Source organism: Manis javanica, chromosome X (assembly GCF_040802235.1).
Source record: "Manis javanica isolate MJ-LG chromosome X, MJ_LKY, whole genome shotgun sequence".
Classification (NCBI taxonomy): Eukaryota; Metazoa; Chordata; class Mammalia; order Pholidota; family Manidae; genus Manis; species Manis javanica.
In genome coordinates, this window is record NC_133174.1 from 72,761,804 (window position 1) to 72,787,219 (window position 25,416).

The following is a 25,416-nucleotide window of genomic DNA, read 5'->3' on the forward strand; positions in this document are numbered from 1 at the left end:
CAGAGAAGGCATTTGACAAAATGCAACACCCTTTCATGAAAAGAGCCCTCAGAAAACTAGGAATACAGGGAAATTCCTCAACATGATAAAGGGTACTTATTAAAGAAATGTTAATAGCATTCACTGTAAGATTATGAAGACAAGGATCCCCATTTCACAGCTGCTATTCAACATCGTACTGGAAGTTATAGCCAGAGCTATTTGACAAGAAAAGGAAATAAAAATCACCCAAATTAGAAATGATGAGGTCAAATGATCTCTACTCACACATGACCTGATCCTACTGATAGAAAATCCCAAAGAATCCAAAAGAAAGCTACTAGAGCTAATAAAGGAATTCAGCAAGTTGTAGGCCACAAGGTCAACAAACAAAAATCAATTTTGTTTCCATACACAAACAAAGAAGAAACCAAAAATTAAATTAAGAAAGCAATTCCATTTACAGTGCCCCGAACATAATAAAATACCTAGGAATAAATCTAACCAAGGAGGTGAAATTCTTGCATACTGAAAACTATAAAACATTGTTGAAAGAAATTGAAGACCTAAGTCAAGTAAAAGATATCCCTTGTTCAAAGATAAGAAAACATTGTTGAAATGTCAATCCTACCCAAAGTGATCTAAAGATTCAGTGCATTCCCTATCAAAATTCCAAAATCTCTTTTCACAGAAATGGGAAAAACCAGTCCTTAAATTATTGGAATTTCAAGTATATAACAATACACTATAATCATCTCTTAGTGTTCATATTTCCTGCTTTGAAAGTTCTAATTCATCATAAAACACTAGCCTATCCTATTAATATTTCTGGCCACTAAAGTACAGTAAATATACTGAAAATCATTTAAGTATTTTTCTTTTATCCATTGAATTCTATCTAGCTACTACTAACATATTGAACATTGAATTATATTTTCTTTGACCAATTACACTTCCTATACATTTTGAAAATTAGTTGAAGTCTATTGCAGCTGTAAAGATGTAAAAGTTCTTAAATATCCATTTCTTACTTTAAAAATGGGGAAAATATAAAATAGTGGACTTCTGACAAACCTATCAAACTTATGTCCTGTACACATAGATACTATTAACCACTTCATCTGTGTGTACCAAGGACAGCAGCTGTCACATACTTAGGTAAAAGTAGTACTATGCATATATATTATGCTGTGTTTCTTTTTCTAGCTATGAAAATACCATAAAGCATCCTACCTGTTACTGTTAACTTCACTGATTCCAGCATGTTTTCACAGGCAGCCAATTCCTGTCAAAGTAGAGAAAACTTTTCAGTGTATGGTTTAGTAATAAATTCTTAAGATGATAATCATGAAGAGTTTATTGAGCATTTATTAACATATGATATCCCAGGCAGTATTAAAAGTAAGTTAGAATTAACTCCAGTCATATAGAAACTTAAAATCTAAACTAACACATACAAGAAAAGAATAAAGAGAGAGAGAAGATTGTGCAGATACCTCACTCATATGAAAGTCAGTTGTCCAGGCAACTAGGTAACTAGCCTTGAATACAACAAGAAATGAGGAAGTAAAGCCAAAAGGGTTTTTGATGTCACAAAGAGTATGTATTATAAAGCTCATAGACTTTACAGAGGAGTCTGGAGTGTTTTCCAGTTTAACTTTAGACTTTGTTTATTTGGTTTTTCACTCCATCATTTTTTTACACATTCAAATTAGTTCTCCATGGCTTGGATTTTCTTTTTTCATTTAAAATTTTTCCAGTTTTATTGACATGTAATTGACATATAATATTCTATTAGTCCAAGGTGTACAACATAATGATTTGATATATGTATACACTACATATGATTATCAAAATAAGTTTAGTTAACATCAATCATCTCGTGTAGTTACAAATTCTTTTCTTGTGATGAGAACTTGTAAGATCTCTTACCAACTTTCAAATACACACTACAGTATTGCTAACTATAGTCACCATGCTATACATTGCATTCTATAATTAGGAGTTTTTACTTTTTGATCACCTTCACCCATTTCTCCCATCCTCAACTCCCACCTCTGGCAACCACCAATCTGTTTTAAGTTATTAATATTAAGAATTTTTTAATTTGATGTTTTCTGGTAAAATAAGTGAGGTCGAATTTCACCTTTACATTTCTCCCACAATGATCCCAGCACCATTTATTTAATAACCTATCTTTTACAAACTGACTTGAAGTATCCCCTTTATCAGATACTATATTCTCTTATATATTTAAGAGAACTTCTGGACTCTCCAGTTGGTTCCACTGATCTACATCTATATCTATGGTAATACGATACCATAGTATTATAGTTATTTACAGCTTTGTCATACTGGTAGAGATCATCTTCTCTCATTACCCTTGTTGGTATTTTTCTAGAAATGCTTATGTGTTTATTTTTACATGTAAAACTTGGGGAGTTGAATTGTATTACATTTATAATGGATAAAGGCTTTTAAAAATATAAAGACAGAAAAGGTCAGATTATGTAGAGCATTGATAAGAAATTTGGATTTTATTCTCAGTGCAATCAGAGATCAATGGAGTTTTGAGCATTTTGGCTGCTATGTAGAGCACCTTCCCTAAGACACTGTAAGCTACTTGATGTCAGCAAATATAATTCAGTGATCTTTCTATCATTATAATACTTAGCACATGGACTTCCCCAAACATACACTCAATGTTTGTATAATTAACAAAAATCAGATATAAAGCGTACTAATTTTTTTTCGGTGTTTATGAGTTCATTTATTTATTTTTATTATGGTATCATTAATGTACAATTACATTAGCAACATTATGGTTACTAGACTCCCCCCATTATCAAGACCCCTCCACATACCCCATTACAGTCTCTGTCCATAGCGTAGTAAGATAATATAGAATCACTAATTCTCTTCAGTGTATTGTACTGCCTTCCCCGTGCCCCACACACTTATTACATGTGTCAATCGTAATGCGCCCTTCTCCCCCTTATGCCTCCCTTCCCAGCCACCCTCCCTCGTCCCTTTCCCTTTGGTAACTGTTACTCCATTCTTGGGTTCTCTGAATCTGTTGCTCTTTTTGTTCCTTCAGTTTTTTCTTTGTTCTTATACTCCACAGATGAATGAAATCATTTGATACTTGTCTTTCTCCGCCTGGCTTATTTCACTGAACATAATACCCTCTAGTTCTATCCATGTTGTTGCAAATGGTAGGATTTGCTTTCTTCTAATGGCTGAATAATATTCCATTGTGTATATGTAACACATCTTTATTCATTCCTCTACTCATGCACACTTAGGTTGCTTCCATTTCTTGGCTATTGTATATAGTGCTGCGATAAACATAGGGGTGCATATGTCTTTTTCAAACTGGGCTCCTGCATTCTTAGGGTAAATTCCTAAGAGTGGAATTCTGGGTCAAATGGCATTTCTATTTTTAGTTTTTTGAGGAACCTGCATATGGCTTTCCATTATGGTTGAACTAATTTACATTCCCACCAGCAGTGTTGGAGGGTTCCCCTTTCTCTACATCCTCGCCAACATTTGTTGCTGGGTGTCTTTTGGAGGTTGGCCATCCTAAGTGGTGTGAGGTGATATCTCATTGTGGTTTTAATTTGCATTTCTCTGATGATTAGTGATGTGAAGCATCTTTTCATGTGTCTGTTGGAGATCTGAATTTCTTCTTTGGAGAAGTATCTGTTCAGATCCTATGCCCAATTTTTAATTGGATTATTTGCTTTTTGTTGAGGCCTGTGAGCTCTTTGTATATTTTGGATGTCAACCCCTTATCAAATATGTCATTTATGAATATATTCTCCCATACTGTAGGATGCCTTTTTGTTCTATTGATGGTGTCTTTTGCTGTACAGAAGATTTTCAGCTTGTTATAGTCCTACTTGTTCATTTTTGCTTTTGTTTCCCTTACCCAGGGAGATATGTTCATGAACAAGTTGCTCATGTTTATGTCCAAGAGATTTTTGCCTATGTTTTTTTCAAAGAGTTTTATGGTTTCATGACTTACATTCAGGTCTTTGATCCGTGTCGAGTTTATTTTGTGTATTGGGTTAGACAATTATCCAGTTTCATTCTCTTATATGTAGCTGTCCAGTTTTACCAACACCAGTTGCTGAAAAGGCTGTCATTTCCAATTGTACATCCATATCTCCTTTATCATATATTAGTTGACCATAGATGTTTGGGTTAATATCTGCACTTTCTATTTTGTTCCACTGGTGTGTGGATATGTTCTTGTGCCAGTACCAAATTGTCTTGATTACTGTGGCTTTGTAGTAGAGCTTGAAGTTGGGAAGCAAGATCCCCCCCTCTGCTTTATTCTTCCTTCTCTGGGTTGCTGGGACTATTCAGGGTCTTTTGTGTTTCCATACGATATTTAGAACTATTTGTTTCTGTTCATTGAAGAATGCTGTTGGTATTTTGAAAGGGACTGCATTGAATCTGTAGATTACTTTAGGCAGGTTGGCCATTTTGACAATATTAATTCTACCTAGCTAAGAGCATGGGATGAATTTCCATTTGTTTGTGTCCTCTGTAATTTCTCCTAAGAGAGTCTTGTAGTTTTTGGGGTATAGGTCTTTCACTTCCTTGGTTAGGTTTATTCCTAGGTATTTTAATCTTTTTGATGCAATTGTGAATGGACTGGTTTTCCTGATTTCTCTTTCTGCTAGTTCGTCATTAGTGTATAGGAATGCAATAGATTTCTGTGTGTTAATTTGGATTCTGCAACTTTGCTGAATTCAGATATTTGTTCTAGGACTTTTGAACTGAATTCGTTCATGTTTTTTATATACAATATCATGTCATCTGCAAATAGTGACAGTTTGACTTCTTCCTGACCAATCTGGACACCCTTTATTTCTTTGTTTTGTCTGATTGCCATGGCTAGTACCTCTAGTACTATGTTGAATACAGTGGGGAGAGTGGGCATCCCTGTCTTGTTCCTGATCTTAGGTGAAAAGGTTTCAGTTTCTCACTGTTAAGTATGATGTTGGCTGTGGGTTTGTCATATATGGCCTTTATTATGCTGAGGAACTTGCCCTCTATACCCATTTTGTTGAGTGCTCTTATTATGAATTGATGCTGAATTTTGTCGAATGGTTTTTAAGCATCTATGGAGATGATCATGTGGTTTTTGTCCTTTTTTTTTTTGATGTGGTGGATGATGTTGATGGGTTTTTTAATGTTGTACCATCCTTGTATCCCTGAGATGAATCCCACTTGATCATGGTGTATGATCTTGATGCATTTTTTAATTCGGTTTGCTAATACTTTGTTGAGTATTTTTGCATCTATGTTCATCAGGGATATTGGTCTGTAATTTTCTTTTCTTGTGGTATCTTGCCTGGTTTTGGTATTAGAGTGGTGCTGACCTCATAGAATGAGTTTGGAAGTATTCCCTCCTCTTATACTGTTTGGAAAACTTTAAGGAGAATGGGTATTACGTCTCCTCTAAATGCCTGATAAAATTCAGCTGTGAATCCATCTGGCCTGGGAGTTTTCTTCTTAGGTAGTATTTTTATTACTTATTCAACTTTATTGCTGGTAATTGGTCTGTTTAGATTTTCTGCTTCTTCCTTGGCCAGTCTTGGAATGTTGTATTTTTCTAGAAAGTTGTCCATTTCTTCTAGGTTATCCAGGTTGTTAGCATATAGATTTTCATAGTATTCTCTAATAATTCTTTGTATTTCTGTGGTGTCTGTCATGGTTTTTCCTTTCTCATTTCTGATTCTGTTTATGTGTGTAGATTCCTTTTTTCTCTCAATAAGTCTGGCTGGGGGTTTATCTATTTTGTTTATTTTCTCAAAGAAACAGCTATTGATTTCACTGATTTTTTTCTATTATTTTATTCTCCTCAATTGTATTTATTTCTTCTCTGATTTTTATTATGTCCCTCATTCTGCTGACTTTGGGCCTCATTTGTTCTTTTTTTTCCATTTTCAATAATTGTGACTTCAGAGTATTGATTTGGGATTGTTCTTCCTTCTTTAAATAGGCCTGGATTGCTATATACTTTCCTCTTAGAACTGCCTTCACTGTGTCTCACAGAAGTTGGGGCATTTTGCTGTTGTTTTCATTTGTCTCCATATATTGCTTGATCTCTGTTTTAATTTGGTCATTGATCCATTGATTATTTAGGAGCATGTTGTTAAGCCTCCATGTGTTTGTGGAGCTTTTTGTTTTCTTTGTACAATTTATTTCTAGTTTTATACCTTTGTGGTCTGTGAAGTTGGTTGGTAGAATTTCAATCTTTCTGAATTTACTGAGGCTCTTTTTGTGGCCTAGTATGTGATCTATTCTGGAAAATTTTCCATGTGCGCTTGAGAAGAATGTGTATCCTGCTGCTTTTTCATGTAGAGTTCTGTAGATGTCTGTTAGGTCCATCTGTTCCAGTGTGTTGTTCAGTACCTCTGTGTCCTTACTTATTTTCTGTCTGATTGATCTGTCCTTTGGAGTGATTGGTGTGTTGATGTCCCCTAAAATGAATGCATTGCATTTTATTTCCTCCTTTAATTCTGCTAGTATTTGTTTCACATATGTAGGTGCTCCTGTCTTGGGTGTATAGATATTCAGAATGGTTATATCCTCTTCTTGGACTGCCCCCTTTATCATTATTATGTCCTCCTTTATCTCTTGTTATTTCTTTGTTTTGAAGTCTGTTTTGTCTTATACAAGTACTGCAACACCTGCTTTTTTCTCCTTGCTTGCATGTAATATATTTTTCCATCCCTTCTCTTTTTGTCTGTGTATATCTTTGGGTTTAAGGTGAGTCTCCTGTAAGCAGCATATAGATTGGTCTTGCTTTTTTATCCACTGTATTACTGTGTGTCTTTTGATTGGTGCATTCAGTCCATTTACATTTCAGGTGATTATCAATAGATATGTCCTTATTACCATTTCAGGCTTTGGATTTGTGGTCACCAAAGGTTCAAGGGTAGCTTCTTTACTATCTAACCATCTAATTTTACCCAACTTACTATGCTATAAACACAGTCTGAAGATTCTTTGTTTCTCTCCCTACTTATTCTTCCTCCTCCACTCTTTATATGTTAGGTGTTTTATTCTGTACTCTTTTGTCTTTCCCTTGACTGCTTTTGTGGATGGCTGGTTTAACTTTTTGCCTTTAGTTAGTGTTTGACTGGTCTTCATTCTCTGATGTGATTTTATTTTCTCTGGTGACATCTATTTAGCCTTAGGAATACATCCATCTAGAGTAGTCCCTTTAAAATATACTGTAGTGGTGGTTTGGGGGAGGTAAATTCCCTCAACTTTTGCTTATCTGGGAGTTGTTTAATCCCTCCTTCAAATTTAAATGATAATCTTGCTGGATATAGTATTCTTGGTTCAAGGCCCTTTTGTTTCATTGCATTAAATATATCATGCCATTCTCTTCTGACCTGTAAGGTTTCTTTTGAGAAGTCTTATGATAGCCTGATGGATTTTCCTTTGTATGTGATCTTTTTTCTCTCTGTGGCTGTTTTTAATACCCTGTCCTTCTCTTTGATCTTTGCCATTTTAATTATTATATGTCTTGGTGTTGTCCTCTTTGGGTCCCTTGTTTTGGGAGATCTGTGGGCTTCCATGGTCTGGGAGACTATTTTCTTCCCCAGGCTGGGGACGTTTTCAGCAATTATTTCTTCAAGGACACTTTCTATCCCTTTTACTCTCTCCTCTTCTTCTGGTACCCCTATAATGTGAATATTGTTCCATTTGGATTGGTCACACAGATCTCTTAATATTCTTTCATTCCTAGAGAGCCTTTTCTCTCTCTCTCTGTTTCAGCCTCTTTATTCCTGTTCTCTGATTTCTATTCCATTAACAGTCTCTTGCACCTCATCCAGTCTGCTCTTTAAACCATCCATTGTTTGTTTCATTTCTGTTATCTCCCTCTGGAATTCATCCCTTAGCTCTTGAATATTTCTCTGCAGCTCCATCAGCATGATTAGGGCTTTTATTTTGAATTCTTTTTCATGAAGATTGATTACATCAGTGTCACTAGGTGCTCTCTCTGGTGTTTGAGTGATTTTGGAGTGGACCAGGTTCTTCTGCCCTTTCATGGTGATAGAAATGATGGCTGGCAGGTGGCGCGTGTGTCTGCTGGGAGAATAAAGTCCCTTCCTGCTTGCTGGTTGCTTTGCCCTTTTATGCTGCCTGTGCCTGTTAACCGCACACAGGGAGCAGTCTCTGGGTTAATAACCTGAGCTGACGTGGGCAGGATGGCCCTCAGGATAGTCTAGGGCACTGCCGGAGCTCACAGGCAAGCAACTTTTGTTCTCCTGATAGAACAGCACCCCTTTGTGCCTTCCAGAATTTGCGCTGACTTCCTCTGCCTGTGCTGGGGCAGCCTCTGGGTTTGGCCTGGTTATCTGTGCTCTGGGAGGAGTCTCTGTGTGGTTGCAGTGGGTGGGGCTCCTACCTGGCTGCTCTGCAGTGGTGGCGGGTCAGCCAGTTTGCTTGCAGCACCAGCAAGGGGGAATGAATGGCAGACTGCTTCTCGCCATGAGTGGATTCTGCATTGCCACCCAGAGGGTTAGGGCATGTGAAGTTCCTTAGATTCCCAACCTGCTGGGCTGTGTGCCAGAATGATTTTGTCCACCTGTTAAACCCTTGTTCCTGTAAGACTTTTAAAGTGCCTACTTTTCTTTTGTCCCAAGGGAGGCAGCTGTGGGGACCCACTTGCAGTCTCCATCTTGGATTATACTTTTCCATTTCTCTAATATCCAATACACCATGTGATGTGTGTCTGTGCTCCTGGTGCAGATTACTCGAGCTGGTTGTTTAGCAGTCCTGTGCTTCCACTCTCTCCCCACTCTGATTCTTTTCCTCCCATTGGTGAGCTGGAGTGGGGGGAGTGCTCGGGTCCCATTGGGTCGTGGCTTTGTATCTTACCTTTACGTGAGATGCTGAGTCCTCGCAGATGTAGATGTAACCTGGCTGTCACACTATATCTTCTGGTCTCTCTTTTAGGAATAGTTGTATTTGCTGTATTTTTTAATCATATATGGTTTGGGGAGGAGATTTCCACCACTCTACTCATGCTGCCATCTTCAAAGACTCCTCATAAAAGTACTATTACCTGTGGATCATCAATGGTCCAAAACCACACTTTGAGAATCACCACAATAAAAGGCTTCAAATAGAAAATCTGGTAAGCAAGAAGTTATGGCTGCCTACCTATGAAATGACTTGATACCCATATAATGCTGTGGTGTGATGATTAAGAATCAGATAAGAGAGGTGCATATAGGGGATATTTACAAGAATTTTAGTGGCAAGACAGTAAATAAAACCTGCAAAATACTCCCTCAGGTAAGGAATGAATTACTATGAAGGCAAATCATCATAAATTCCTTTGCCAATAGAGAATGTTTTGCAAACTTACCCAATGAACGGGATTTAGGAAAAATGGACATATATGTATTAGATAAAAGCATAAACTTCAAGGCTAATTATTATAGCTGTGTCTGTGACACACAGTCAGTAATTTATCTTATCTATTATTTTTCTACAGTGGTTCCTCATTAAAATTATTCCCAAGAAGCTTCTACCATGTATCCAGGTACATGAGGAAAATTCATAAGTATATGTGGTCAGGAACTCCACAGATACAGGTTCACTGAAGTAGGAGTGATGTATGTTTCCCTTGGTGGTAGCAATGGGCATTGTTTGAAAAAATAAGGAAGGTAAGCTTTCTAGATAGATTCACTGTCATTCAATAATAAATTTGTTAATTGCCAACCAGATGTCAGATACTAAGCTACAAAAAATTCTTAAAAATTATTTTCTACCGGGGGGCGGAGCCAGGATGGCAGTGTGAGTAGAGCAGTGGAAATCTCCTCCCAAAAACACATAGAGCTATGAAAATATAACAAAGAAAAATCTTCCTAAAATAGAGACCACAGGACACAGGACAACATCCAGACCACATCCATACCTGCAAGGAACCAGCGCCTTGCGAAGGGGGTAAGATACAAGCCCCGGCCCGGCAGGACCCGAGCGCCCCTCCCCCCGGCTCCCGGCGGGTGGAGAGAAACCGGAGCGGTTTTTTTTTTTTTTCTTGGCGAGCGCTTTTTGGAAGCCTTAGAGGGACGGGCCCCCGTTGCTGGGGAGGCAGGGCGGCGGGACCGGTGAGCAGGTGCCTGGGAACGGCGCTGGAGGACAAAGAACACCCCGCGTTTCTCCCTGCGGGACCGGCGGCGGGTGCCTGAGACCGGTGCCTGAGGACGGAGGAGGTCGCGCGTTTTTCCCCTTTTTTTTTTTTTTTTTCTCTTTTTGGCGAGCGCTTTTTGGAAGCCTTGAAGGGACGGGGACCCCAGTGCTAGGGAGGCAGGGTGGTGGGACTGGTGAGCGGGTGCCTGGGACCGGCGCCTGAGGACAAAGAATATCCCACGTTTTTCCCTGCGGGACCGGTGGGCGGGTGCCTGAGACCGGCACTTGAGGACAGAGGAAATCGCGCGTTTTTCCCCTTTTTTTTTCTCTTTTCTGCGAGTGCTTTTTGGAAGCCTAAAAGAGACAGGGACCCCGGTGCTAGGGAGGCAGGGCGGCGGGACTGGTGAACGGGTGCCTGGGACCGGCACCTGAGGACAAAGAATATCCCGCGTTTTTCCCTGTGGTACCGGTGGGTGGGTGCCTGAGACCGGCACCTGAGGACGGAAGAAATCGCGCGTTTTTCCCCTTTTTTTCTCTCTTTTTGGCGAGTGCTTTTTGGAAGCCTTGAAGGGACAGGGACCCCGGTGCTAGGGAGGCAGGGCGGCGGGACTGGTGAGCGGGTGTCTGGGACCAGTGCCTGAGGACAAAGAATATCGAGCATTCCTTCCCTACGGGACCGGTGGGGGGGTGCTTTTTGGAAGCCTTGAAAGGACAGGGACCCTGGTGCTAGGGAGACAGGGCAGCAGGACCAGAGAGCGAGTGCCTGGGACCGGCACCTGAGGACAAAAAAAAAAAAAAAAAAAAATCGCTTGCTTTTTCCTTTTTTTTTTTTTTTTTTCCCATTCTCTCTGTTCCCTCTCTCATTGTTGCTTGTTGTTTTGGTTTGGAGAGTGCTTTTTGGAAGTCTTAAAGGGGCAGGACAGGTCACTTAGACCAGAGGCAGGGAATCTGGGGATCTCTGGGCACTCTAACCCCCTGGGCAGCAGGGAGCACAGAGGCCCCTTACGGAGATAAATAGCCTCCTGGCCGCTCCCCCTCCAACGGGGCTCCACCATTTTGGAGGAACAGCCCCAGCCAGGCCAAGCCCACAGCAACAGCGGAGATAAACCCCAAAGCAACTGGGCAGGAAGCAGAAGCCCTGTCTGCGCACAGCTGCCCCGCACAAGCCACTAGAGGTCGCTATTCTCCCAGGAAAAGGCCACAAACCAACAAGAAGGGAAGCTCTTCCAGCGGTCACTTGTACCAGCTCTGCAAACTATCCCTATCACCATGAAAAGGCAAAACTACAGGCAGACAAAGATCACAGAGACAACACCTGAGAAGGAGACAGACCTAACTAGTCCTCCTGAAAAAGAATTCAAAATAAAAATCATGAACATGCTGACAGAGATGCAGAAAAAAATGCAAGAGCAATGGGATGAGATGCAGAGAAAAATGCAAGAGCAGTGGGATGAGATGCAGAGAAAAATGCAAGAGCAGTGGGATGAAGTCCGGAAGGAGATCACAGATGTCAGGAAAGAGATCACAGAAGTGAAACAATCCCTGGAAGGATTTATAAGCAGAATGGATAAGATGCAAGAGGCCATTGAAGGAATAGAAGCCAGAGAACAGGAACGTATAGAAGCTGACATAGAGAGAGATAAAAGGATCTCCAGGAATGAAACAACACTAAGAGAAATATGTGACCAATACAAAAGGAAAAACATTCGTATTATAGGGATACCAGAAGAGGAAGAAAGAGGAAAAGGGATAGAAAGTGTCTTTGAAGAAATAATTGCTGAAAACTTCCCCAAACTGGGGGAGGAAATAATCGAACAGACCATGGAATTATACAGAACCCCCAACAGAAAGGATCCAAGGAGGACAACACCAAGACACATAATAATTAAAATGGCAAGGATCAAGGACAAGGAAAGAGTTTTAAAGGCAGCTAGAGAGAAAAAGGTCACCTATAAAGGAAAACCAATCAGGCTAACATCAGACTTCTCAACAGAAACCCTACAGGCCAGAAGAGAATGGCATGATATACTTAATGCAATGAAACAGAAGGGCCTTGAACCAAGGATACTGTATCCAGCACGACTATCATTTAAATATGATGGTGGGATCAAACAATTCCCAGACAAGCAAAAGCTGAGGGAATTTGCTTCCCACAAACCACCTCTACAGGGCATCCTACAGGGACTGCTCTAGATGGGAGCACCCCTAAAAAGAGCACAGAACAAAACACACAACATATGAAGAAGGGAGGAGGAGGAATAAGAAGGGAGAGAAGAAAAGAATCTCCAGACAGTGTATATAACAGCTCAATAAGCGAGCTAAGTTAGGCAGTAAGATACTAAAGAAGCTAACCTTGAACCTTTGGTAACCACGAATCTAAAGACTGCAATGGCAATAAGTACATATCTTTCAATAGTCACCCTAAATGTAAATGGACTTAATGCACCAATCAAAAGACATAGAGTAATAGAATGGATAAAAAAGCAAGACCCATCTATATGCTGCTTAAAAGAAACTCACCTTAAACCCAAAGATAAGCATAGACTAAAAGTCAAGGGATGGAAAAACATATTTCAGGCAAACAACAGTGAGAAGAAAGCAGGGGTTGCAGTACTAATATCAGACAAAATAGACTTCAAAACAAAGAAAGTAACAAGAGATAAAGAAGGCCACTACATAATGATAAAGGGCTCAGTCCAACAAGAGGATATAACCATTCTAAATATATATGCACCTAATACAGGAGCACCAGCATATGTGAAGCAAATACTAACAGAACTAAAGAGGGAAATAGACTGCAATGCATTCATTGTAGGAGACTTCAACACACCACTCACCCCAAAGGATAGATCCACCGGGCAGAAAATAAGTAAAGACACACAGGCACTGAACAACACACTAGAACAGATGGACCTAATAGACATCTATAGAACTCTACATCCAAAAGCAACAGGATATACATTCTTCTCAAGTGCACATGGAACATTCTCCAGAATAGACCACATACTAGCTCACAAAAAGAGCCTCAGTAAATTCCACAATATTGAAATTCTACCAACCAATTTTTCAGACCACAAAGGTATGAAAGTAGAAATAAATTCTACAAAGAAAACAAAAAGGCTCACAAACACATGGAGGCTTAACAACATGCTACTAAATAATCAATGGATCAATGAACAAATCAAAATAGAGATCAAGGAATATATAGAAACAAATGACAACAACAACACTAAGCCCCAACTTCTGTGGGATGCAGCGAAAGCAGTCTTAAGAGGAAAGTATATAGCAATCCAGGCACACTTGAAGAAGGAAGAACAATCCCAAATGAATAGTCTAATATCACAATTATTAAAACTGGAAAAAGAAGAACAAATGAGGCCTAAAGTCAGCAGAAGGAGGGACATAATAAAGATCAGAGAAGAAATAAACAAAATTGAGAAGAATAAAACAATAGCAAAAATCAACGAAACCAAGAGCTGGTTCTTTGAGAAAATAAACAAAATAGATAAGCCTCTAGCCCAACTTATTAAGAGAAAAAGAGAGTCAACACAAATCAACATAATCAGAAATGAGAATGGAAAAATCACGACAGACTCCACAGAAATACAAAGAATTATTAAAGACTACTATGAAAACCTATATGCCAACAAGCTGGAAAACCTAGAAGAAATGGACAACTTCCTAGAAAAATACAACCTCCCAAGACTGACCAAGGAAGAAACACAAAAGTTAAACAAACCAATTACAAGCAAAGAAATTGAAACAGTAATCAAAAAACTACCCAAGAACAAAACCCCGGGGCCGGACGGATTTACCTCGGAATTTTATCAGACACACAGAGAAGACATAATACCCATTCTCCTTAAAGTGTTCCACAAAATAGAAGAAGAGGGAATACTCCCAAACTCATTCTATGAAGCCAACATCACCCTAATACCAAAACCAGGAAAAGACCCCACCAAAAAAGAAAATTACAGACCAATATCCCTGATGAATGTAGATGCAAAAATACTCAATAAAATATTAGCAAACAGAATTCAACAGTATATCAAAAGGATCATACACCATGACCAAGTGGGGTTCATCCCAGGGATGCAAGGATGGTACAACATTCGAAAATCCATCAACATCATCCACCACATCAACAAAAAGAAAGACAAAAACCACATGATCATCTCCATAGATGCTGAAAAAGCATTTGACAAAATTCAACATCCATTCATGATAAAAACTCTCAGCAAAATGGGAATAGAGGGCAAGTACCTCAACATAATAAAGGCCATATATGATAAACCCACAGCCAGCATTATACTGAACAGCGAGAAGCTGAAAGCATTTCCACTGAGATCGGGAACCAGACAGGGATGCCCACTCTCCCCACTGTTATTTAACATAGTACTGGAGGTCCTAGCCACGGCAATCAGACAAAACAAAGAAATACAAGGAGTCCAGATTGGTAAAGAAGAAGTTAAACTGTCACTATTTGCAGATGATATGATACTGTACATAAAAAACCCTAAAGACTCCACTCCAAAACTACTAGAACTGATATCGGAATACAGCAAAGTTGCAGGATACAAAATTAACACACAGAAATCTGTAGCTTTCCTATACACTAACAACGAATCAATAGAAAGAGAAATCAGGAAAACAATTCCATTCACCATTGCATCAAAAAGAATAAAATACCTAGGAATAAACCTAACCAAGGAAGTGAAAGACTTATACTCTGAAAACTACAAGTCACTCTTAAGAGAAATTAAAGGGGACACTAATAAATGGAAACTCATCCCATGCTCATGGCTAGGAAGAATTAATATCGTCAAAATGGCCATCCTGCCCAAAGCAATATACAGATTTGATGCAATCCCTCTCAAATTACCAGCAACATTCTTCAATGAATTGGAACAAATAATTCAAAAATTCATATGGAAACACCAAAGACCCCGAATAGCCAAAGCAATCCTGAAAAAGAAGAATAAAGTAGGGGGAATCTCACTCCCCAACTTCAAGCTCTACTACAAAGCCATAGTAATCAAGACAATTTGGTACTGGCACAAGAACAGAGCCACAGACCAGTGGAACAGATTAGAGACCTCAGAAATTAACCCAAACATATATGGTCAATTAATATTTGATAAAGGAGCCATGGACATACAATGGCAAAATGACAGTCTCTTCAACAGATGGTGCTGGCAAAACTGGACAGCTACATGTAGGAGAATGAAACTGGACCATTGTCTAACCCCATATACAAAGGTAAACTCAAAATGGATCAAAGACCTGAATGTAAGGCATGAAACCATTAAACTCTTGGAAAAAAACATAGGCAAAAACCTCTTAGACATAAACATGAGTGATCTCTTCTTGAACATATCTCCCCGGGCAAGGAAAACAACAGCAAAAATGAGCAAGTGGGACTACATTAAGCTGAAAAGCTTCTGTACAGCGAAAGACACCATCAATAGAACAAAAAGGAACCCTACAGTATGGGAGAATATATTTGAAAATGACAGATCCGATAAAGGCTTGACGTCCAGAATATATAAAGAGCTCACACGCCTCAACAAACAAAAAACAAATAACCCAATTAAAAAATGGGCAGAGGAACTGAACGGACAGTTCTCCAAAAAAGAAATACAGATGGCCAAGAGACACATGAAGGGATGCTCCACGTCGCTAGTTATCAGGGGGATGCGGGTTAGAGCTACAGTGGGGTATCACCTCACACCGGTGGGGATGGCTGCCATCCAAAAGACAAACAACAACAAATGTTGGCGACGCTGTGGAGAGAGGGGAACCCTCCTACACTGCTGGTGGGAATGTGGATTGGTTCAACCATTGTGGAGGGCAGTTTGGAGGTTCATCAAAATGCTCAAAACAGACCTACCTTTTGACCCAGGAATCCCACTCCTAGGAATTTACCCTAAGAACGCAGCAATCAAGTTTGAGAAAGACAGATGCACCCCTATGTTTATCGCAGCACTGTTTACAATAGCCAAGAATTGGAAGCAACCTAGGTGTCCATCGGTGGATGAATGGATAAAGAAGATGTGGTACATATACACAATGGAATACTACTCAGCCATAAGAAGTGGAAAAATCCAACCATTTGCAGCAACATGGATGGAGCTGGAGAGTATTATGCTCAGTGAAATAAGCCAAGCGGAGAAAGAGAAATACCAAATGATGTCACTCATCTGAGGAGTATAGGAACAAAGGAAAAACTGAAGGAACAAAACAGTAGTGGAATTACAGAACCTAAAAATGGACTAACAGGTACCAAAGGGAAAGGAACTGGGGAGGATGGGTGGGCAGGGAGGGATAAGGGGAGGGAAGAAAAAGGGGGTTATTAAGATTAGCATGCATGGGGAGGAGGGAGCAAGGGGAGGGTGGGCTGCACAACACAGAGAGGACAAATAGTGACTCTACAACATTTTGCTAAGCTGATGGACAGTAACCGTAATGTGGTTGTTAGGGGGGACCTGATATAGGGGAGAGCATAGTAAACATAGTATTCTTCATGTAAGTGTAGATTAAAAATTTAAAAAAAAAAAAAAAAAAAAAAGAAAGAAAGAAAGAAGGAAAAGGGGGATTACTCCTTAACAGGATAAAACTATGTTGGTAAATCAAAGACCAATGCATGCTTTAAATATCCTTAATGTTGATCACTTAAAGGGTGTCAGATGATCAGCTATGGAGGTACTCTTTTCTGATAATATTCCTTTCTCTTAATTAAAAAAAAAAAAAAAAAAGCAGTTACTGTGTGCTGACCTCCAGTGAATTCTGCACAGTGGTATAGAGGGCATGTCAAAGTGTGGGCAAAGGGTCTGTTTGTTTCTATGCAGGAGATCAAGGCCTAGCTTGGATACCCAGAAAATGAACTAAGATACGATATGAGGAGGAGCTTCCGGCATCAGCACTCTCTGGAGGACTTGTGCCGGGGGATGATCATCAAAAAGCCTCCACAGGGATCCAGACGATGCTGCGGTTGTGGCTGCATCCAGCCCACCATCTCCTGGACTTGCCATAGGAATGAGGAGGGAGATGTCTAGGCTGGCATGTGCATACAGTGAGACAACGAATTTGACCGGATCTGTACTGTTGGAACTCAACCAGGAGTTGGGAGGGGTGCAAGTTGTAGCACTCCAAAATCTCATGACTATAGACTATCTATGGTTAAAAGAACATATGGGATGTGAACAGATCCCAGAAATGGGCTGCTTTAATTTGTCTGATGGTTCAAGTACAGTTGGACAATATCCATCATATCATAGATAAATTTTCACAAATGCCTAGGGTGCCTAAATGGTTTTCTTGGCTTCACTGGAGATGGATGGTAATTATAGATTTGCTTTGTTTATGTCACCGTATTCCTATTATGTTAATATATGTGTGCAAATTAGTTAGTAGTTTAAAACCTATACATACTTAAGGTACTATACAAGAAGATATGTCAAAGAAATAATCAATCCTCCCAAGCTTCCTTCGTATGCTACATCTATAGCTTTTCTTCTTCCTTCCTAATTACAACCCTTAAATAGAATTCGTGCCTCATATCGAATTTTCCGAGTATCATAATTCCTCCAGGTGGTAAAGATACCTCGAGACAAGTGCTGGGCATAGAAGCCACAGGGCATAAATCTGCAAAGAAGTAAAAAGCTAACCTTTGCAAACAATATGGCTTCTCTCTCACTTACCAACTTTACATTTCCCTGTATGGCCCCGGAAGATGACTGGTTAGCCAGAGACGGGTAAGATTCCTCAAGGGAGGAACAACCTAAGACAGGCACAGTCGCAGGGGGGCCATCAGGTGAGAATTTGGGGATCAACAGAGGTGAGACTCAGAACCTCACCCCCCCTGCTTTGAGAGAAATCTTCTGCATCCGTGGATGTCTTGATGCCCTTGTCTAGCCTGGATTAATACTTAGTCCATAGGCACACACCTGATCATCTGATCATCTATATTTGCCTTCTTACAGCACTAAACTATGTTTTCTACCCTTATCTTGCATCTACCTACCACTTCAGCATTTTATTAAAAATAAAAATAATAATAATAGTAGGAGAAATGTGGGATCAACATATAGATCAAGCACAAAAATCAAACGAATATTCATATTTGACCTGATTGTTTATAGGTCATATTGCATGATCAAAACCGAAAGTTTCTGTGATGACTGCCCTTGTACTGTTCACCATGTAAGAATTTATTCACTATGTAAGAATTCGTTCACCATGTAAGAACTTGTTCGTTATGCTTCAGAAGATTGGAGACTGACGAGAATTAGGCTTGAGATGGATTAATGATTGTACATTGAGCGTTGACCCCCCTATACTGAATTTTATTGTTGTTAACAACCATTTGATCAATAAATATGAGAGATGCCCTCTCAAAAAAAAAAAAAAAAATCAAACTCAGATTTTGGTCTAGTTAGGATACAGTGAGAATATTTGTTACATTTATATTTATTGACTTCCTATTACTTGAACTTCCCTCCTGGAATTCAGTTTATTTGGGGAGATAAGGTAATTTATCACTTTGTAAGATGTACAGATTGGTGAATGACTCAGAAAAATATATTTTAAAAAGTCCCATTAAGTGTTCAGAAAAGTAGAATATTGTTAACCTCATTCTTAAAATAGTGAATTGTTATTGCTATGTCAGTAGTGGACTTAGTGTATTTGACACTGAAGTTGGATAATTTTGTTAACACATTGCTCTTCTAGATGGCAAAATTATTTTTAGGAAAAAATCAGAAAATGAAATTGAATAATTAGCATCTCCAAGAATTAAATGCAGACAGTGAAAATCTTTTTTTCAATTGAGATATAATTGACATATTAGTTTCAGCTGTACAGCATAATGATTGCATATTTGTATATATTGTGAAATGATTACTAGAATAGTTCTACTACATCCATCACCATACAGAATCACAAATTGTTTTTGTATGATGAGAACTTTTAAGATCTACTCTCTTAACTTTCAAATATACAATACAGTATGGTTAACTATAGTCACCATGTGTATGTTACATCCCCACTACTTACTCACTTTATATCTTTTGACCACCTTTATCCATGTCACCCACCTCCTACCTTCCACCTCTGGCAACCACCAATTTGTTCTCTGTATCTAGGAGTTCGTTTTTTGTTTTCTTTGTTTGTTTGTTTGTTTGTTTGTTTAGTTTGCACATATAAATGAATTCATGTAGTAATTGTCTTTCTGTCTGACTTATTTTGGTTAACATAATGTCCTCAAGGTCCATCCATGTTGTTACAAATGGCAAAATTTCCTTCTTTTTTATGGCTGAATAAACCACTTTGTACATACACTACGTTTTCTTTGTCCATTCATCCACTGTTGGACACTTTGGTTGTTTCTATATTGTGGCAGTTGTAAACGGTGCTGCAATGAACATGTGGTTACATGTATCTCTTCAAGTTACTGTTTTTGTTTCCTTCAGATAAATACCGAGAAGCAGAATTGCTAGATCATATGGTGTTTCTATTTTAAATTTTTTGAGGAATCTTCATTTTGATTTCCATGGTGGTTGCACCACTTTGCATTACCACCAACAGTGTGCAAGCATTCCCTTTTCTCCACATCCTTAACAACACTATTTGTCTTGTTGATGGTAGCCGTTCTGGCTGGTTTGAGATGATATTTCATTGTGGTTTTGATTTGCATTTCCCTGATGATTGGTGATGTTGAGGACCTTTTCACACATCTGTTGGCCAACTTTGTGTCTTCTTTGGAGAAATGTCTGTTGAAATCTTCTGCCCATTTTTTAATAAGAATGTTTAACTTTTTTCTAAAAAAAAAAAAAAAAAAAAAAAATTATTTTCTACCTAGAAAAATGTGCTTATGGAATAATTAACATGTTGGGCATGATATTTTGATGATCTAATCATGCAAATTAATGCCAGTTAAAGAAATTATATGAAAATTTGTGTGGACAGAAGAGAATAGAAGGTATGGAAGGATGGATAACCCATTTCTTACAGATATGCAATGGGGCCTAGCATCATTTCAACAGATGGATTTCACTAGAAAACTTATATTTTATTTTGGCCATTAAAACACATTCTCTGATCAAAGGGAACAATACATGGCCTAATTTAAAAGAGAATTATATATATATATATTAGTAGATGGAAACATTTTCATTATAACTCTTACATAAGGTTTCCTTATTTATAGCCTGTGCCTTGTTCCAACAACATATTTACTCCATTAAATATCTAGGCTACTGATTTTATATGGAATTGTTTAGGTTGTGCATCACATAAATGATTACTTTGTGTGCCACAGAACTTCAGCACAGTAACTATGTCTATTAGTTTGTTGCCTTTACTGTACTGTAATGATTTCCAGGAAAACCATTAAAATGAAATATTTAATTAGAAAAATTTAACCCAGCTCCTTGTACTCCTGGAGTCTGCCTGTGAGTGGATGGGCCTCAAGAGTCAAAAACTGAAATTGTATGGAAAATTTGTTGTGGATGAATATTGTTTTCTGGGCAATCAGTCATTAGTTGAAGCTATTAGTAGGTGTGGTCTTAAAAGCAGCAAGACTCCCTACCTTAAAATCTTAGCCATTAATATACTGAAATTCTATCACTGAAAGATCATTCATTTGACTTAAGCATTTCTTTTCTTTAAGATCCTCTTTTAAACTTAAAATTTCCCCAGGAGGGATAACACATCAGGCTCTCTGAAATTTTTATTAATTCATTCCGCCATGACTTTATAAGCACCTTACTATAAGTCAAGCAATTTAAGTGCAATCATTTTACACTACTGAATCATTAGAACAAACTTCTAATATAGATAGTACTATGATCTTCATTTTAGATGTGGAAACTGAAGTTTAGAGAGGTTAAGTAACTTTCAGAAGGTGGTACATGGGTCCAAATCAGAGGAACTAGGATTTAAACCCAACCTGTGCCTTTCTTACCCTCAGCCCTAAACTAGTAACATTAAGAATAAGAGGGAAGAATAAGTAGATAGAAATAAGTAGAAAGTAACTTACTTTTGTTAGGATCAGGATTTCTGGGCAGTCTTAAGCCTCTGCAGATCTTATCAGAAATAATTCACCCTTGGTTGCCTTCTGCTCGAATGCCTTCTCCCGACTTAGCCTCAAGCCTGGTTGGCTTGGGCCTGGTTGACTTATGTCTGATTGGCTTGCACCTGATTGCCTCATACCTAAATGATTCATGCTGGATTGGCTCAGGAACAATGGTTGCCTCATACCTCATTGGCTCAGGCCTGGCTGCCCAATACTGGGTTGGCTTATGCCTGCTTAGCTAGGGCCTGGTTGCCTCAGGCCTGGTTGCCTCAGGCCTGGTTGCCTCATGCTGGACTGGCCCAGGCCTGATTGCAGTTGCCTCATGCCTGCTTGGCTCAGGCCTGGTTTCCATGTGCCAGATTGCCTCATGCCTATTTGGTATGGGCCTGATTGGCTTCTGTCAGGTAGGCTTGGGCCTGTTTGCCTCATCCCTGGTTGTCTCATGCCTGGTTGGCTAGGGCTTAGTTGACTTGTGTCTGATTGGCTTTCACCTGATTGCCTCATACCTAAATGATTCATGCCAGATTGGCTCAGGAATGGTTGCCTAATGCCTGATTGGTTCAGGCCTGCCTGCCTAATGCCTGGTTGACTTATGCCTGATTGGCTTGGGCTTGGTTGCCTCATGCCCAATTGGCTCAGGCCTGGTTACAATTGCCTCATGCCTGATTGGCTTGGATCCAGTCGTCACATACCTTATTGGCTCAGGCCTGTCTGCCTAATGCCTGGTTGACTTATGCCTGCTTGGCTCGGGCCTGGTTGCCTCATGCTGGATTGGCTCAGGCCTGATTGCAGTTGCCTCATGCCTGCTTGTCTCGGGCTTACTTTCCATGTGCCAGATTGCCTCATGCCTATTTGGTATAGGCCTGATTGGCTTCTATCAGGTAGGCTTGGGCCTGGTTGGTTCATGCCTGGTTGCCTCATCCCTGGTTGTCTCATGCCTGGTTGGCTAGGGCCTGGTTGCCATGTGCCTGGATGGTTCATACCCAGTTGATTGATGTCAAGTAGACTTGTGCTTGGTTGGTTCCTGTCCATTTAGTTCATAACAAGTAAGCTCATGTCTAGCTGGCACGTGCCTGGTTGGTTCATATCTAGTAAGCTTGATTGGTTCATGCCTGAGTGGTTCATGCCCAGTTGATTCGTGCCTGGTTGGCTGAGGACTGGTTGATCGAGGACAGGTTGGTCAAGGACTGGTTGGCAGATGATAGGTTGGCAGATGACTGGTTGGCCAATGACTCAGTATCTTGATGGAACAGGAACCCTTAACTACAGTGTTGTGGTGTGAGGCTGTAAGATGTTTCTGATTTTTCTCAACTTGATTCATACTGTAAGATACCCCTCTATTAAAATGACAATGGGAAAAATAAAGGAGGATTACCTAAAGGTTATTGATGCCTCCTATTTGCTGGAGTTGACCTCACCAGTGATCTCAGCTATAGGCTTCTGCTGGGTTTCAGGTTGTCATCTGGCCTTTCCCTGCCAATAGGCTGGAAGTGAGGGGAAGAAGAAAATGACCCTCTGGGAGTTACTACCGCCTTAACTCTTTGCACTCTCACTGTGTCATAGTGATTGAGTCACAATGCCTGGTAGCTAAGTGCCACGTGCTCCCCACATGGTGAGGGAGGGGCAAAGCTGGGCCATCTTGACCAATTTTATTTCCTCCTCTGCAAGAGTTTAAGAGGGTGGAGCAAGAAGCTGGAAGGAATCTCAGAGTTTATGCATGGCACTCACACTGAGCCCCTGCTGTTTTAACCAACCAATTCAAAGATAGTTGCCCTAACCCCTTCTGTTTTCCCCATGTCCCAGTCATGAAATAATTCACTTCCTATTTCTGTCCTGACTTCCACTTACCACCTCTTTCCCATAGGCATAGAAACTAGAATCCTTTAAAGGGCTGTCCTAATGAAGTGATGAAGTCCCTAATGCAGAAAATATCTCTTTACAATTAATTAAGAATAACTATGACTACTATTTATTGAGTTCTTTTATGACTTAGATTCACTGGGAGACATTTTACGTTTACTCATTTAACCCCCCGCAGCCCTATTATCCCCAGTTTTGAAGAGACTGGTTCAAAAGATTTGGTAAGCTAATCAAAGCCTCAACAATTGATGAAGAGCCTAAATTCATATGCAGGTCTATTTCCATTCCCAGGCTTTTTACTATTACACTAACCTGCCTCTTGCACACACTGATTCTCCACTCCCATATCTGTCAAATCAGATATATTGCCCTTTCACCCCATCCCTCCTTGCAGAATTCCTTCTCCCATCATTTCCTGTTGGCTCATTTCCTCAGCAATGTATATTATGTCACTGGTGCCAATATTGTTGTAGATGGAGTGTCTTATTTTTTAAATATACCAGAGAACCTTGGCTGAAGCAGTTCTAAGTCCCACACTGTGCTAAGGGCTTTATATATGCATTACTTCATTTAGTCACCAAACCAACCCTGTGAAATATGTACTGTTCCCCATTTTATCAATAAACTAGAACTTAGAAAGATGAGCTAATTTTCCCAAGTTTAATACATGCCAAAATGTAGACAGAGTCCAAGGCCCATCCCATAGATGGAGTTCAAATAAAACTACAGAGCACAATCACCATTCAACTTACATTGGCTATAAATGAAACCTAGAGAGCCCACCTTCTTAGTATAATAGGAAAATCAAGTCAAATAACAAACTGCAGAACCTAAAGTAGATTAGATGTAGGTACATTCCTGATCTTGATCCACTTGTAGTACTAATGAGAACTAAAATGTTACAAATGCTTCCTGTGTGTCAGGCATGGTTCTAAGAAACAGTTTGCTTGTGTTAACTCATTTAATCCTCACCACAACCCAATGATATTAGATGACAGTAGGTGATAGTATTATGATCGTTTTTCAGGTAAAAAAAAATACACATTCAGAGACGTTAGGTAACTTGACACTAAAGCTTAGGTCACGACTAAAAGTTCAGACAAAATAAGGTAAACCCAGTTATTTTGATTTTTCTGAAATACAAAATGGGGTGAAAGAACAATATATCTGATTTCACAGATATGGGGTGGAGAAGAGACAGTGTGTGTAAGAGACAGGATAGTGTGATAGTAAAAAGCCTGGAAGTGGAGATGAAGGTGCAGGAAAGGGGTGAAGGAATTTTGCTGTTTGCTTTACAAAATCAAACTATTTGCATAATTTACTTATCGGGATGGATAATGTTTGGATTTTTGTTTTTTTGTCTTTTTGTTTTTGCTTTTCTAGAGAAGGAGGCATGTGTTGCATTTATGGTTGATGCTTTAAAGGGGTAAGATTAGAAATTACAGTTTAGTGATACGGAACTATTAAGTTTATTTTGTGTATTGGCTCATGAAACTTAATATTTTTGAAGGCCATATAGGTGTTACTTTGTTTTTTTTTCTTTTTTAAATAGTGTTCGGTTTGAATAAAATGCAATTGTGATTTTAAGAGGGTACTCCAAAAATACATATTCTTGCCCAGTTACTTATTAATGTAATTTGTTCTGTCTTAGAAACACAGAATGAGACTGCCTCCATCAAACATGCAAACATCTCCACACTGTAGCTCGTCGACCATCAGGGAATAAATAGTTTTTTTTAAATTATTGGAGTATAATTGACATATTTTTGTGGGGCAGCTGCATCTGGGGAGGTCTCTCCCTGCACTGTAGGTGAAACCTCAACCCGGATGGGGAAGGGCTCCTGACTCTGACTGGGAAAGAATTTTCAGTCAGGTCGAATAAGTGCGAGCAAGAAGGAATTCATTAACACAAGAGAAGCAAATGTCAGTAGCCATGCACTCCATAGAGAGCAAGGAAGAACAGAGGGAGAAAAAGGAAGTTCATTGAACTCCTACTCAGCAAAGGGCCAATCCCTTGCCAACTCCTAAAGCCAGGGTCACCTGGTGTCCAGTATCAGCTCAATCTGCATGACATGGGAATTATATCTCTACCACTCCAGGATTTGGGGGAGCTATGGAGCACTGGATGGAGTGATTTAATGTTCTGATAACTTCAACTTCCCTACTGGTCTGAAATAAGACAGGGAGAGAGAAAAGGATTGTGTTAAGACTAGAAAGCTGAATGAAATAGCAAAGTGACAAAGACATTTACCACCAGAGGTGGAGGTTGGAGAATTCTTGCCTTTATCATGGAAGAGAGTTCAGAGACAAGTGCAATCAGCTTATGAAACAAG

General features: G+C 39.4%; 1 protein-coding gene across 1 annotated transcript in view; it reads right to left on the reverse strand.

Moving 5' to 3' along the window:
- Positions 1-22,333, reverse strand: part of SATL1 (spermidine/spermine N1-acetyl transferase like 1) — a 36,253-nt gene extending 13,920 nt beyond the window's left edge. Inside the window, 4 exon segments of the mRNA XM_073227508.1 lie at positions 1,213-1,264; positions 21,188-21,360; positions 21,463-21,864; positions 21,916-22,333. Of these exon segments, the coding sequence (XP_073083609.1) occupies positions 1,213-1,264; positions 21,188-21,360; positions 21,463-21,864; positions 21,916-22,333 (1,045 nt within the window).
- Between the last annotated feature and the right edge of the window lie 3,083 nt (positions 22,334-25,416).